The following is a 16369-nucleotide window of genomic DNA, read 5'->3' as shown; positions in this document are numbered from 1 at the left end:
TAAATTTTTATGAAGTCTAATTTATTTTTTCTTTGGTTGCTTGTGCTTTCTTTTTTTTTGTTTTTTTTTTGGTGAGGAAAATTGGCCCTGAGATCTGTGCCCATCTTCCTCTATTTTGTATGTGGGATGCTGCCACAGCATGGCTTGTTGAGTGGTACATCGGTCCACACCTGGGATTTGAACCTGCAAACCCCAGGCCGCCAAAGTGGAGTGCGCGAACTTAACCACTACACCACCAGGCTGACCCCCGTGGTTGCCTGTGCTTTTGGTGTCATATTTAAGAAATCATTGCCTAACCCAAGATTTACTCCTATGTATTCTTCTAAAAGTTTTATAGTTTTAGCTCATAATTTGGTCTTTTGATACATTTTGAGTTAATTTTTGTATCTAGAATGAGGTAGTGATCCAAATTCCTTCTTTTGCTTATAGATATCCAGTTGTCCCAGCACCATTTGTTGATAAGACAATTGTTTCCCTCACTGAATTGTTTTGGCACCCTTGTCAAAAACCAATTGACCATAATGTGAGGGCTTGCTGTGATCTTTTTAATATTAATGTGAGATTAATTTTCTAAAAATATATATTGCCTTCATTTTTATAGGTTACTATTCGAGCTTCAATTGGACCTCTTCATTCGAGGCCATCAACTACATCTTCCAGTAGTACTCCAAGCACTTCTTCTCTTCAGGTCTCACCTCCAAAGTCGAAAAGTACAACTGCTAAAAATCCCACAAAAGCTAATGCAAGTAAATCTAAAACAAGTAAGCCTCATGCAACTGCATCCACTGCAAGTAAACCTAATGCAAGTAAGCAAGGTAGAGGTACATCTAAATGCAAAGCGAAAACCTCTTACAAGCAAAAGAAACAACGCAACAGAAAAAATAAAATCAGCATAGCTTTGAAGAACTTAAGGTAATATCTTTTATTCCTGATATACAATACTACTTTAATAGTGAATATTAAAAGTTTATTTTAATATAATCTACCAAATCACAGAACTTCCTTGCACATTTCCATGATATGTGCATAAAGGTCAAGCAGATAATAAAAAGGTACTTTTTACAACTGGTGAGCAGAGCTTGAATTGCTGTGTTTATTGTATAATTGTCCTCTTTTACATTAATCTTACATTTTATGCTTCTATCTTGTGATAGTTGAATTGGTTAATGTGATCCTTTTTATTCCAGGGAAACGTTAACTGGTGTTAGACTTTTTACACTTGTTCTAGCTTGTTGTTTCAAAGCAAACTTTCAAATTATAAGTCTCTATTTAAAGATGTTAATTTAAACATCTTGGTTTCAATTAATAAAATGTTAATAAGGCTTTACCTGATTATTTTTGTTTTATAATATATTTTTATCATTTTTTCTGTCTCCATAAGGTGTCGTCGGGGAGTTCACAAGTGCATTGAATGTCATTCCAAAATAAAAGATTTTGCAAGCCACTTTTCAATATATATTCACTGTAATTTTTGCAAATACAACACTAACTGTAACAAAGCCTTTATAAATCATATGGTGAGGTGAGTTAAAGATGTACACTGCCAATCAAAATTGCCATTCAAGATGTTTGTCTTTTGAAAACAAAATTGTCTTATTAGAAGCCAGTTTGTCACATCAAGGAGCTAAAAGGATCTAGCAATAGGGAACTTCTAGGGTATTACTCAGTGCTATTTTCCAGCAAAATAACTCATAAAATTAGTGGGATAAAAATTTTAAGAACAGTTAGACTAATGATATTAGAATAAGTTTGTTAGGGAAATTTGTTTTACTGTCTTTCAAAAAGCAGTTATTTTCAAACATAAAATTTTAAATGTTTTCAAAATATTTATTAAATAAGTACATGTAACCATATGAGTGTTATCCTCTTCGAAGCAGTCACTTTGAGAGACTCCAGGTTTGTCAAAGATGCTAAGAACATTATTGACATTATTGGTGTTCACGTGCTCACGCTCTCTCTCTCTCTTTCTCATTCTCTCTCTCCCCTCCGTTCCTCCCTCTCTCTCATCCATCTGAATGCATTTATCTTTCAAGCCATCCATCTTTGCATTCATTCATTGAAATATGAAATGAGAGACCACAGGGATATTCCAGTCATGCTTCTGTTGGAATTTCTTTTCATACATCAATTCAGTTTACATTATTTGAGCACCTACCATGTACTCTATGCTAGAGAAAGACTTTAGAGCCCACATTACTTTCATTTGGACCTCATTAATAGGAGCTTACTTTATTCTTTCAGGATGGATTTTTTTAAATACACAAAAATTGTTCAGATATAAGTATGCTAAGTTGATTATTGAAATTAAGGTAGTTCCATTTATTTTCAGTCAGAAATAAAGTATAAGCAATAAAAGTGGTTTACTTGCAGATTATATCAAGACCTCTCTGTTACTTTTTGTTCATAGTCAACTACCACTTTCAAAGATTTGCCCACTTTTTTTATGGCTTCAGCACTTGGCTCACAGAGTTTTTTTACGCTTGATGATCAGCCTGATCTCATGGTACCTTGACTTCTTTAATGCCAGCATTCACATCCACCTCTGACATGTTGTACCCCCTTCCTTACCACCATGCCACTTACCTCTTCATATACAATATTCATTCATTTTAATTCTCATATCCTCAGACTATCAGAGTCTTGACCTCTCTTTTCAGTCTAGCAGCACCAATCCAACTTTATAGTCAATCTCACTTTCAAGGTCATCTGTTTTGAACGTTGCTTTGTTTTTGTTCTAGAATCCTTTATATCTTCAGTCATGCTCAACCTTGCTATCCTTGAATCTGTTGTCTTGATCTTTCTCTATGCTCAGTTCTAGACAGTCAAACTGTGCTTGATTCAGTCAGCTCTGAATTCATGACCTTTAACTTTAATTTGGTCCTGTCTTTTTAAAAACACCCCTTTGTTTTTATCTACAACATCTGTTTAAATCCTCTTCAGTACCCTCAAGATTTTCTTCTAGTATCTCAGTTGTTAACCTTGCCTACTAAATACTCAGAAGTCATCCTTTTCATTTTTTCCAAGATTAATATTTTTCTACAAGTTTTTTTTCCCCCTTCATCCAGACATTAATCTCAGAAAAAGTCATGTCCTACTTTTTCCAAGTTTATCCTGACGCTCATTTCCTTCATTTCATCTCTTTCTCTCTACCACATTCCTTCTGCCTGCAAATATTATCAGGTATTTTTTTTTTTAGGATAAAGAAGATTTGCCTTTTCTTTGCATATTTTCTTGTCTTCCTTTTACTGTCAATATTTGTAAGGAGTATCCTTTTTTTTTAAAGCTTCAGTGGGGGCTCACCGGGTGGTGTAGTGGTTAAGTTTGCAAGCTCTGCTGTGAGTGGCCCAGGGTTCACAGGTTCGGATCCCAGGTACAGACCTACACAGTGCTCATCAAGCCATGCTGTGGTGTCATCCCACATGCAAAATAGAGGAAGACTGGCACAGATGTGAGCTCAGGGACAATCTTCCACACCTTAAAAAAAAAAGCTTCAGCACATGAGTGTGTCCTAGTTGTTAGTTTTTTGTTTGCTTTGTTATTGGTGAGGAAGGGTGGCCCTGAGGTAACATCTTTGCCCATCTTCCTTTATTTTGTATGTGGGTCACTGCCACAGCATGGCTTGATGAGTGGTATAGGTCTGCGCCTGGGATCTGAATCCGTGAACCTGGGGCAGCCGAAGCAGAGCACACCAAACTTCACCATACCACCACTGGGCTGGCCCCTCCTATTTGTTAGTTTAATTCCTTATGTGAGTCGCCTGGTTCCATGACCAGGAAACAAACCTGGGCCGCAGCCATAAAAGCGCTAAATCTTAACCACTAGACCACCAGGGCTGGCTCTGTAAGGTGTATTCTTTACTGTCTTTTTTTTTTTTTTTTGCTTGAGGAAGGTTAGCCCTGAGCTAACATTTGTGCCCATCTTCCTCTATTTTGTATGTGGGACACCACCACAGCATGGCTGACAAGTGGTGTAGGTCTGCACCCGGGATCCAAACCCGCAAACCTGGGCTGCTGAAGCAGAGTGCACCAAACTTAACCACTACACCACAGAGCCGGCCCCTCTTTACTGTCTTGTCATTTGTTTACCCTTTGTAATTTGAGTATCACCCCCACTTATCAGTTAAAGCTGCCCCTTTAAAGGTTATCAGTCATGTCCTAACCACTAAATGTACTATTTTTCATTCTTACTCCTTTGTGACTTCTTTAGAGTATTTGATCCTTTTGATCACTCACTTTTGAAACTCTTCTCCTCAACTTCTCTTAAACTGTTAACACCATTTTTTCTTCCTTTTTGGCTACTCCTCTATTTCATTACTTTTTCTTTCCTCAACTCTTCTTGCCTCTTTACATTCCAGTTCCTGGTACCTTAACCACTCTCAGAGTTTTATCTTTTACCTCTTAATTGTAAATCCTCCAATTTCAATGCTGAGTTTTCCAGAGATCCAACTCTTCATCTCAAACTTTTGATAGATATTTTCACCTTTGACTCGCTGGCATCTATAAAGAACACAAATAAGTTAAACATTATTGTCCTTCTAGGATACAAACTACTATCACCCCAATACCCTTTAAACTCAGTCTTTTTCAAGGTGTCATTTGCATAAACGTGGAGCATCAGCCGAAAATAACACACTTCAAGTTTCTGAAGCCTGTGGAGTTCTCTTGATCTACCACCATTCATCGTGGCTTCCTGAGGGTTCACCTTCTGCAGTTTACCACTCTGCCTCCCAACTACTACAGTGGTTCTGCATCCACACTTCAGTTGCTCTAAACCAGGCCCCAGCCAACCTTTCTCTTAGTATACTGCTGGGAAGAATGCTAGTCTCTTATTCTGTGCCAAACGTATGGCTCCCCCCATGGGGCTTTAATTCTGCCCCTAATTTATAGGAGATTAAATTGGAAAATATTTTTGGTGTTTCTTAAACCCATGGGTCATTCTGGCCTCCCCTGTCCCATTTTCCATAATCTCCTCAACTGTCTTGTAGGACCTCCAATCTCATTCTATCCCAGAATATTCCAAAATGGCCCCAGGCTTCCTTCATAATCTTCTCCTACTTTTCAGTGAGCCCCAAACCTGTGCTGCATTGTCATCACACACCCTGAGCGTTTACTCATCATTAGCCTCATATAGAACTCAAAGCTTCCAGTTCTACTCTTTTAAGGGCCTTGTAGGTCTCTTTGCATTTCCTCTTCTTTAGTGGTACCTTGCTTCCCTTGTTGCCTCAGGTACCTCCCCCTGAATGGTACACCCTCACTCTGACCCAGTGTAGACTTTTGTCATAGGCTTGCGCTCTATATGTACAGAAGCTTCGTTTTCTCAGAAGTTGAGTACCTTTACTCCCAGCTCATACCAACTCTGTAACCAGAAGTCAGGCCCCCCAAATTAATTAATCTTGCCCAACACATAGTTTGTCTCATATTCAATATCTAAGGGGCTTTTCCTTATTCTTTGTTATTCCTTGGAGTGCTCCTCTCCTTCCCTCTCAGTTCACCTTCTTCTATGAAGTATGATCACCACAGCTACTCATAGGAATCATTCCTTTCTTTGAATTCTGTACCATTCAGACATTCTACCTCATATTATGTGTCTGTCTTATCTACGTGAGAGAGCAGTTCTTTGTATTCACCAGGGCACCTATTCTGAGGATATTTCCTTGGGATTATAGCTAGCCAGAATCTTTCTTTTCCCGTGCATATATGGTATGCTGGTGATAGTTACCTTGTGTCTAAGGGTAACCATTGACCTGGGGTGTTGGCTGGTTTGGGTCTGTCAGTGAAAGCTAGGGCTGGTGCTTCTCAAACTTTAGCTTGCATAAGAATCACCTGAAAAACTTGTTGAAACTGATTTCCGGGCCCCACTGCCAGAGATTAATGCAGTAGGTCTGGTGTGGGACCTGAGACTTTGCATTTCTAATAAGTTCACAGGTGATGCAGATGCTGCTGGTCCATGGACCACACTTTGAGTAATACTGTGCTGTGCTAATCTTGGCTAATCCTGCCTGGCTTTCTTATACAGGAAAACTATCGATTTAGAGGTTATATAAAAGCTGTTGCCATTGGTTGCAAAATTCGGTTAGTAGTTTTCTGTTCTGTGAGCAGAGGATGTATGGTTTAACTCATGAGCTCTGCTTCCTTTGATGCGCTTTCCTTAAAATCTCTCTTAGTAATTGCAAAAGATTCTTTAAATATTTCATTTTACTGGGGCCGGCCCGGTGGCGTAGCGGTTAAGTTTGCACACTCCACTTCGGCAGCCTGGGGTTCACAGGTTCGGATCCCGAGCACACACCGACACACCGCTTATCAAGCCATGCTGTGGCAGCGTCCCATGTAAAGTAGAGGAAGATGGGCATAGATGTTGGCCCAGGGCCAATATTCTTCAACAAAAAGAGGAGGATTGGCAACGGATGTTAGCTCAGGGCTAATCTTCCTCACCAAAAAAATATATGTATATATGTCATTTTACTAATGGTAAGTAATGCCATTTAGCCCAAGTAGCATTTACTTCAAGGATTCTCCCCCCTTGCTAAGTATATTAAGATTAGAGGGTCGGCCCGGTGGCACAAGCAGTTAAGTGTGCACGCTCTGCTGCGGCAGCCCGGGGTTTGCTGGTTCGGATCCCGGGCGCACACTGACGCACTGCTTGGTAAGCCGTGCTGTGGCAGTGTCCCATATAAAGTGGAGGAAGATGGGCACGGATGTTAGCCCAGGGCCGGTCTTCCTCAGCAAAAAAAAAGAGGAGGATTGGCAGATGTTAGGGCTGATCTTCCTCACACACACACACAAAAAAGATTAGAAAATGATAAATAATTATTATTCATAATTTATATTATAGCAAAACAATTTATATTATAGCAAAATACATAATTATAAAATACCTTTTAAATTGTTTTCAACTCTTAATAGTTGAAAATATTTAATTTGATGCCCTTTGCAGTTTTAGCTTTTAGAGTCTTTATACTGGTGAGATACTGCTTATTTTAGAATATTCACAGGGAAATATGTTGTTAGAAAACACATAGGTAAAATGAAATGTAAGATAAAAATCTTGAATTAAACCGAGATGACTAATAGAATTTTATAATTTAATGATCTTTTATTTAAAACTAGGAAACTAAGCATAGATTGAAATATGGTCATAACATTAATATGACTTATTATATAATAAAATCTCATTTGTCTCTTGTCTCTCCAGCTCTCATAGCAACCATCCAAGTAAACGGTTTTATATTTTTAAGAAGCATTCTGGAACTCTCAGGTAACTAGTTGATCTTTTTCCATTCTCTTTTGAAAAATTGTAGTAACGTTTTTTAACCTGATGCTGGAGTTCCTAGTTTGGAAAATGAAATGATTGCTACTGGACATCTTGGAGTTCTGTTCATTATATCCTTAGATCAAAGAAAGGATAGACTATATTCTCTGGCTAAACTTTGTTTCGGTGGTGTTAGGCATTAAGATGAAAGTTTCATGGATTTGCATTATAAAATAAAAAAAAATAAGGCTCTCCAAACATATTTGAATATTTAAAAGATGTTTAGGATACCTAGTAAAGTGACTAACACTTCTTTGGTTTTAATCAATATATAGCCTTCATAATTCTTGGGTTTTTTTTCTTTTTGAAATGAAGAAAAGTGCACAACTTGTTACTATACAGAAGGAATTGTTGATGAACCTTTCTAAAGGCGTTGATAATTAATTTTGGTTATACCACACACACTTAGCTCAGAATCCACTAAGCATCATTTTTTTCCACATTCTTCTGATTCTTTTGACTCCATCTTCCTTAGCTTAATTATTTTGCCCATGTTATCATTGCTATTTGAAATATCAGTGTCAAGATCTTTGTAGCACCAGGCTAAGACATAGACTTAAGTTTAGCCCATACTTGTTTTGATGCTTTGGGTTAGTGGAAAAGTGGAAGAGTGGATGATATGTCTTAGAATCTTTGTATTTATTATTCCTTCTGCCTCGTTTGCTCTTCCCCAGATATATGCATGACTAGCTCCCTCACCTCCTTCAGGTCTCTACTCCAATGAGTGAGGCTTTCCTTGACCACTCCATTTAAAATAGCATCCTTTCCACTGGGCCCCACCCTGAGCACTCTCTATGTCTCTTTCTTGCTTTACTTTTCTTCATGGCAGCTTTTTACGGTCCGACATATTATATATTTCACTCTCTTGTTTATTGTCTGTGTCTTCTCACTAGAATGTGTGTAGTTTGGATATTTGTCTATGCCAGACATTTGCTGGGCATTGAATAGTGCCTGGTGCATTGTAGGCACTGCGTAAATATTTGTTAGGTAACTTAATGTATATGTTGAAAATGACATATGTGGATAATGTTGGACCAACAGCTCATAAACTCAAGGAATTAGAAAAGAGTAAGCTATATTGGGTATTACCTTTACTGAAAATTTTTATAAGAATGAAAAGGGATTTATTAATTCCAACGATGAAACTTAAATTTGATTTTTACCTCAGTGTTGTCAAGCTCGGTTGTGCACTTGGTGCTTAAATTAATTCTATGACTTTAAAGACCAGAAATGCTTTCTTCTCAACTAGTGTGGGTCTCCAATTTAAATGTAAAATTGGTTAATTTCTGTGTATAGGACTTAGCACATTCATAATTCTTTAAAAAAATAAATTTTGTAATTACCATTTTGTTAAAATACAGTGTTCATTCTTTAGCTGTTTATTGTGCACCTATCATGTGTAACACAATGTAGCAGGTCCTGTAAAGATGACAGTGATGAAGAAGGCTTGGTACCAACCTTCAAAGAATGTACATGAATGTTTATGATAAGGCGTGAACATAAATAACTACAGTAATACAGGGAGTTTTGTAATAAGTGCAATGAGAGTTACTGATTTCAAAGAGAGGAGAGGTTTCTGTTTGTAATAAGAGGCACAGAGGCATTCTAGTTGGAAGAAAAAGCAGGAATGAAAGTGCGGAAAGGAAAAAAGCAGAAGGCATACACAGTGAATGACTAGTAGTCCAGTTTAGATGGAGCATGCAGTTCATATAACATAGTATTAAGATCGAAGTCTGGAGGAATAATTTTGAGCTTAGATCCAGATTGTGGAATCTTTGAAAAAAGCTAGGGAATTTGGACTTAATTGTAATTTGAGGACATTGGGGAGACCATTGGTGTTTTGTGTAGAATTAAGGGTACTAAAGGAAGGTCAGTTTGGAAGGATATACAAGGTGAGTAGTAGCTGCATGAGGCACATAGACTGGTTAAGACTATTGTGGTAGTTAAGACTGATTGACTAAGAAGGCAGGTTAAGGTGGCGAGGTGGTATCCCATCTTGTTTAAGAACATGGGCTCTGGAATCAAAGGGCTCAGATTCCAACCTGGTCCTGGCCTTTGTAGGTTACTAAACCTGACCCTGTCCTCTATAAAAAAGTTATAATTATAGCACCTCCCTCTTTGGGTTGTTATAAGTCTTTGATGAGATGATATGTCTAAAACTCTCAGTCTGACACAGAGTAAGTGCTCAATAATTTGTTAATATTATAAAATACTTGAAATATTGACTGTTTTAAGGAAAAAGTGAGTCAGAGATAGCTACAGTTTTGAGCCTTTGTGTCGGGGACGTGGTGTCATAAGAGAGCCCAGTCAGGATGAGTGATTTTCAGGGGTGGGGAGGGAAGCACAGGACTTCAGTTTGAGGAGGATTGTTTTTGGTGTGCCAGTGTGACAGCTAGGTGTAAATACACAACAGGCTGTTGGGACTAGAGCTGCAGGGGAGAAGTCAGTGAAGGGTATGCAGCTGGTCTCTAGTCCTCTACAGGTGAAATACTTAAATTTAAAGTATTTAAGCGGCCGGCCTGGTGGTGCAAGCGGTTAAGTGCGCGTGCTCCGCTGCAGCGGCCCGGGGTTCGCCAGTTCGGATCCCGGCTGTGCACTGACGCACTGCTTGGCAAGCCATACTGTGGCGGCGTCCCATATAAAGTGGAGGAAGATGGGCACAGATGTTAGCCCAGGGCCAGTCTTTCTCAGCATAAAAAAAAAAAAGAGGAGGATTGGCAGATGTTAAGCACAGGGCTGATCTCCTCACAAAAAAAAAACAAAAAAGTATTTAAATTTAAAATGAACTGTAAAAGTATATTTATGCTTTGTTAATAAGCTAATAATGACAATACTTACATGATTTATTTTTAAAGCCTTCCCATTTATTTTCTGACTTTACTGTCACTTAAATAAGACATTAGATTGTATGCTCCACAGAGTGTACCTTTTTTCATTCACTCTTGTATCCTTAACACCTAGTAGTACAGAGTGTATAAAGAAAGTCCTCAGCAAATGTATATCGAATGGATGAATATTATAGCCTTGTTTTGCAGGTGGGCAAAGGCTGGAAAGATTGTGCCTTGCACAAGTTATACAAGTTGTTAGTGGAGCCATGACTGGGCTTTAGGTCCCTTGACTCCTATCTTTTAGCAAATGGTATGAGAGGGAACAGTTCATAAAGCACTAAATGTGAACAAGTACCATTCCAGATATATTGGGCTTATATAACAAAATTGGGAAATGATGGTCATGACACATAAAAAGCAAATCAAGAGTTATTGCATGGAAAAATAATTATTGAACTTGTATGTAGATTTTCATAAAAGATAAAAACCTTTTATTTCTGTCTTCTTTTTTTCATAGGGGCATTACTCTAGTGTGCCTTAAATGTGATTTCCTAAGTGATTCTTCTGGTTTAGATCATATGGCTAAACACTTAAGTCAACGTAAAACTCATACTTGCCAAGTTATAATAGAGAATGGTACGTATATATAACTGCGTTACTTTGAATCTCTGATATTTATTCCAGTATTTTTTGATCAGCCACCATATGGGCTCTTATGTATTAAATTGATAATCTCACTCATCATATATGCCATTTTAAATGTAGAATTCTTCTAATTTCAGCTCCTGAAAGTACCTCAACTTCTGAACCCACTTCTGAGTAAGTTTATTTTTATTCAGTGCATTTTTCTTTGATAGATTTTAGCACTTGCATTGTTTAAATGTATCATTAACAGAAATGAAAAATATTAAAGTATTTTGTTTTTGTTTTTGTTTTTAAAGCCGCTTGTTGAAATAGATTCCTGCTCTATGGAGCTCGTGCAACCTGGTGCAAGACAAGTTGGAATTTCCTAAGTTCAAAGTTCTGAAGTGTTTTCTTACACAAAGGCAGTTTCCTAAGTTCAAAGTTCTGAAGTGTTTTCTCACACGAAGGCGGTTAAACAGCCAAGTTCATGACACTAGCGCTCATTATTCAGCTCTTTTCAGCTTTCAGATGGCACTAGATTCTTATTCCACCTTATCTTTGTGTCAGGTTAACATATCTTAACATATGCTTTTTTTCTCCAGTTGGCTCTCTCCAAAAATAACTTTTGTTGCTATGGTCTTTTCTTGCTTTGCTTCAAATAATTTGTTTTTCTCTGCTGTACTTCCCTTCAGAATAATGCATTCCAAACAATATGGCTGTTCATCTTTTTTTGTCTGTTTTGTCTGGTTTCTTAGTTAATTTTTTCTAAGTCTTACATTTTTAGGTCAGATAGCTGTCTTTCTCCTCATTCCTTGTCTGTCATTGTTCTATTTTTCATATTTTTCAGATGCAGAAGCAACACAGAAATTTCAAATAATGTCCAGGGTACTCCTGGGCAGTGTCCCCCTTCGATGGACACAACTGATGCCTGTTCTCTCTTTCCAAGGAATGTGAATTATTTGACTGTGAGACCTCCTCTAGGTTGTGGCCTTAAGAAATCAGATCTTGGGGAGAGTCCCTTCCTTCATGACTGGCCTCCCATAAGGCTGATGCTAATTTGACCAGAGATGACCTCAAGGCCCGCCAAATTGAGCACAACTTCCCACTGGGGCTTTGGTTCTCGATCTTGAGCTTATGGGTCGATTCTGACCAAGAAAAGCCCATCAAATCAATGCTTCAACATTCAAGTTGAAGTTTAATCATTTTGGCTGCTGCCCTTTACCCTTCCTCTAACATGCATGCAGTCCAAGGATATAAAAACTGGTTGTGTATGGAACCAAGGTTACTTTCATGTTCTTGGAAAACAAGTTTCTAAAATTACAGTTCCAAAGTTACAGTTATTTGTACTGTCGTTTAAAGTTTTATCCAGTATTAACCCTAGCAGTTTTCAGCAATACTAATATTCAAAATTTTTTTAAATTTTTTTAAAGTTTAATTTAATTTTATCTTGGTTTTATGTTATCCTTCACCAAATTTATTGATGTCTGTTTTGTTATGTCCTCTTTAATCTCTTCTCTTTAAAACTTTTGTTTTGTGTTTTGTTTTGTTTTGTTAAGAACCCCAAGAAATTCCTTAGAATTCTCTACAGATTTCATGTAGCTACCTATTGGGAGCTTCTTAATTTGATAATCATTCAGACCATTAGATGTTGTTATATCTTCTGTCTATCTTGGGACTATCATTATCTTAGTGATTGTGAGTTCAAAGACATAAAGAATTGGCAAAAACACTTCCTACAGACCTTAAAAGAAGTTTTAAAGTTACATTTCTGTACATCTAATACATATCTTCTTAGCCATTAATGTAATTCCTTTGGATAAAGATAATATATTCAAAAAATATTGGGACCAAAAAATGCACTTGTTTCTTGCCCATATATATATAGATGTATATTTTTTTTAATTTGGTGTTTGTTTATTTTGGTTACATTGAATATAGATTTGCTGAACAGTTTTGATGTTATTACTTATTTTTTTAATAAAATTTGTATTGTTAAAGTGCCTCAGGAATTATTTTAACAAGTAACTTCATATAAAAGATGTAGATTTTATCATATAACTAGGAGCGTTGCTTTGCTTCTTACACGGAAGCCTGATTACTTAGCCTGCAGACCGAGAGCTTTATCTACTGAGTGCATCTTGCAGTTTTTCCTCCAGCACAGTTAAAAGCTCACTATTTATACTTTACTAATTTCTTGAACTTGAAAGGCTGGCAAGAGTCCCTTTGTGATCTTAATAACCATGAAGGTGGGCAGGTTCTGAAGTTGTTTGATTCAATCATGAGTGGTTTTTCTGCTTAATATCAGAACTTCTTGAATTGTACTTTGAAACTGCTTTAGTCCGTTTGGGCTGCTATAACAGAATGCCGTAGACTAGGTGGCTTATAAACAATAGAAATCTATTTCTCACAGTTCGGGAGGCTAGGAAGTCCATGATCAAGGCACTGGCAGATTCAGTGTCTGGTGAGGACCCACTTCCTGGTTCACAGACGGTCATCTTCTTGCTGTGTCCTAACATGGTGGAAGGGGCGAGAGAGTTCTCTGGTGTCTCTTTTATAAGGGCACTAATCCCATTCAGGAGGGCTCCACACTCATGAACCAATCACCTCCCAAAGGCCCTACCTCCAAATACCATAACATTAGGGATTAGGTTTCAGCATGTGAATTTTGGAGGGGACACAAATATTCAGCCTAAAGCAGAAACATATTGAAAGCCAATTTCATTGACCACTTGTTATGTAGTCTACACCTTGCAATTCATAGTCAAAAGAGTTGAATCCACTAGTTTTAATTTTCCAGACTGATTTCTGCTATAAATGCTTTTCTAAAATCTCCAAAAGTGGCTTGTTTCTTAGTGGTGGACTTGGCGATATTCTAGTCTTTATTTCCATATCCGTCTCTAGGATGTTTTTTGTCCACTATCTTTCTAACCATTTTTTTTTACTTTTCAAAAAATGTGGTAAAAATATGTAACATAAAATTTGCCATTTTAAGCATTTTCAAGTGAATGATTCAGCAGCATTAATTACACCAAGTTTTAAACTTCTGCCCAGAAATAGTTTCTTTGAGGTTTTAACATAGCTTCTCTTTTTATATACAGAAATTTTCTCTGCCTCTGTCATAGTTCACGAATATGATAAACGACATTCTTGCTATAGCAATATTTTAAGTAGGGGTTCTTCCATAGGATTCTATTTCTTACAGTACATATTAGGTTCATTTTCTTAAAAAGTATAATAGTCTTAAATTTCTACGTCCTGTAGCATCATTTTATTTAAATGTTTAAATAAACATTTGTTAAATAAACATCTTGTTTAAATAAAACATTCCAGACCATCAGTGTTAAGCTTGCTTATTATAGGCAGTTAGTTGAGTTTTAATTGGTGCTAATAAGTTTTTAGCTTGATAGTCTGATCCCTTTACCTCAGGCTATTCTAAATAGTTCTTTCACCTGATTCAGAAATAGCCATCTCATGCATGTGTGCTTTTTGGTTACAGCTAAATAAAAAGTGTGATTGGCTCAGTTTCAATCCATCACTATTATTAGAAAAATAACCTCTAAACTACAGAGACTTAGTTTCTTTCTCTTTTGTCACACTTTGCCCAAACACCTCTTCAGGCCTCATTTATTTCGTTAGCAAATATTTATTGAGCACTTACTATGTGCCTCACACTATTCTAGGTGCTGGAAAAACAGAATGAAATCTCTCCCCTCATGGAGTTTACATTTCAGTGATGGAAGACAGACAATAGAACACAAGAAAGTTATATAGTATGTTAGGTGATAATCAATACTGTGGAGAAAAATAAAGTAGGAAAGGAGGATAGTGAGTATGGCTTGGGGGTTGGGAGTTTGCCATTTCAAATTTGGTGGTCAGGGCCACTTGTGACAATGTGGATGGACCTTGTGGGTATTATGCTAAGTGAAATAAGTCAGACGGAGAAAGTCAATAGGTCAAATACCATACCATGTGATTTTACTCATAAGTAGAAGATAAGAACAACAACAACAAACAAACACATAGATACAGAGATTAGATTGGTGGTTACCAGAGGGGAAGGGGGGAGGGAGAAGGGCGGAAGGGGTGACAGGGCATATGTGTACAGTGATGCATGGTAATTAGCATTTGGGTGGTGAACATAATGTAGTCTACACAGAAATCGAAATACAATGATGTACACCTGAAATTTATGTAATGTTCTAAACCAGTGTTACCTCGATAAAAAATAAATGTAGGGGGCTGGCCCGATGGTGTAGTCGTTGAGTTTGGGTGCTCTGCTTCAGCAGCCCAGGGTTCACAGGTTCGGATCCCAGGTGTGGACCTATGCACCGATTATCAAGCCATGCTGTGGCAGCGTCCCACATATAAAGTAGAGGAAGATGGGCACAGATGCTAGCCCAGGACTAGTCGTCTTCACCAAATAAATAAATAAGAAAATTACAGATGGACACACAAGGAAAAAATAAATAAATACATGAGAATAACACCAGCCACATTTCAAGGTTGTTGGAGATTAAGACATTGTGTCTTGAAATTACTTGGGACAATGTCTGACATAATCATTTAATAAATCATAGCTATTGTTAAAAAAATTTGGTGGTCAGGGTTGGCCTCCATGAGAATATCACAATTGACTAAAGACCTGAAGGACGTGATGAAGTGAACCACTTGGGTGCCTACCAGAAGAGCATTCCAGAAAGAATGGCAAACACAAAAGCCCTGAAAGGGTGATGGGAACCCTCCTACACTGCCAGTGGGAATGTAAAGTGGTGCATCCACTGTGGAAAACAGTTCAGCAGTTCCTCGCAAAGTTAAACAGAATTACCATATGACCCAGCAATTCCACTCCTAGGTATATATCCAAAAGAATCGAAAGCAGGGACTCAGGTACTTAACATGCATGTTTTATAGCAGCACTACTCACAACAGCCAAAAAATGGTGTCAGGGAAGAGGGAGAATCCCCCTCCGCCCTTTCCCTTAAGGTTCCATGGCTGGCCAAATAATTGAAAGACAGGTTAGCAGGAGAAAATAATACCAAGTTTAATAGCAGGTATACATGGGAGAAACCCAGGCAGCTGAGTTTCTCAACACAATAGTGGTGATTCTCATCTTAAATGCTATCTTCAGCTAAAGACAAAGGAGGATGTTGGGGGTGGGGAGGGAGACAGAAGGGAGACAGAAATTACAGTAAGCAAGAGTATGCAGATTTAAGTCCTCTCCCTCTGTACTGATAAGAGTTTCCACAGATAAGTCCATCCCCCCCTCTTCCTAATACAGAGAGGGAGATACCTTTACAAATGGAGTTTTCCCTTATAAATGTAAATGTTTGTCTGGCAACTGTTTGAAGGGCCACCTAGAGAATGTGTCCTGGGAGAGACAATTTTTGATAAGATGGGCTTGTTGGTGCCTTTTGTATTGTAACATCTATTTTATATTATATTACAGCCATCATATGATAGTAACTCCTTCCTGAAACAGGCCTTCTATGTTAAATTATTTAGGCAGTTTGGGGGAGGTCAAATGTCCGTCAGAGAAAATAATCAAGGTAAAGAGATATATTTCAGGGTGTCCAATTTTGATCTCCCACAATGGAAATAGCCCACATGTC

The 16369-nt window shown here is 37.7% G+C and overlaps 1 protein-coding gene across 2 annotated transcripts in view; it reads left to right on the top strand.

Moving 5' to 3' along the window:
* The window catches only part of ZNF280C (zinc finger protein 280C), a 57841-nt gene extending 45077 nt beyond the window's left edge, over window positions 1-12764 (top strand). The window contains exons 15-20 of one of the 2 annotated variants that reach the window (XM_058536711.1): window positions 602-912; window positions 1382-1522; window positions 7192-7254; window positions 10654-10772; window positions 10919-10955; window positions 11078-12764. In XM_058536711.1, coding sequence (XP_058392694.1) covers window positions 602-912; window positions 1382-1522; window positions 7192-7254; window positions 10654-10772; window positions 10919-10955; window positions 11078-11093 — 687 coding nt within the window. In that variant the 3' untranslated portion in view covers window positions 11094-12764. The remainder of the gene's footprint in view (window positions 1-601; window positions 913-1381; window positions 1523-7191; window positions 7255-10653; window positions 10773-10918; window positions 10956-11077) is intronic. The other variant, XM_058536712.1, reaches the window with a different exon arrangement.
* The last annotated feature ends 3605 nt before the right edge of the window (window positions 12765-16369 follow it).

This window comes from Diceros bicornis, chromosome X (genome assembly GCF_020826845.1).
Source record: "Diceros bicornis minor isolate mBicDic1 chromosome X, mDicBic1.mat.cur, whole genome shotgun sequence".
NCBI classification, from domain to species: domain Eukaryota; kingdom Metazoa; phylum Chordata; class Mammalia; order Perissodactyla; family Rhinocerotidae; genus Diceros; species Diceros bicornis.
Note: the sequence above shows the minus strand (reverse complement) of the source record. Positions and strands in the feature narration are given on the sequence as shown.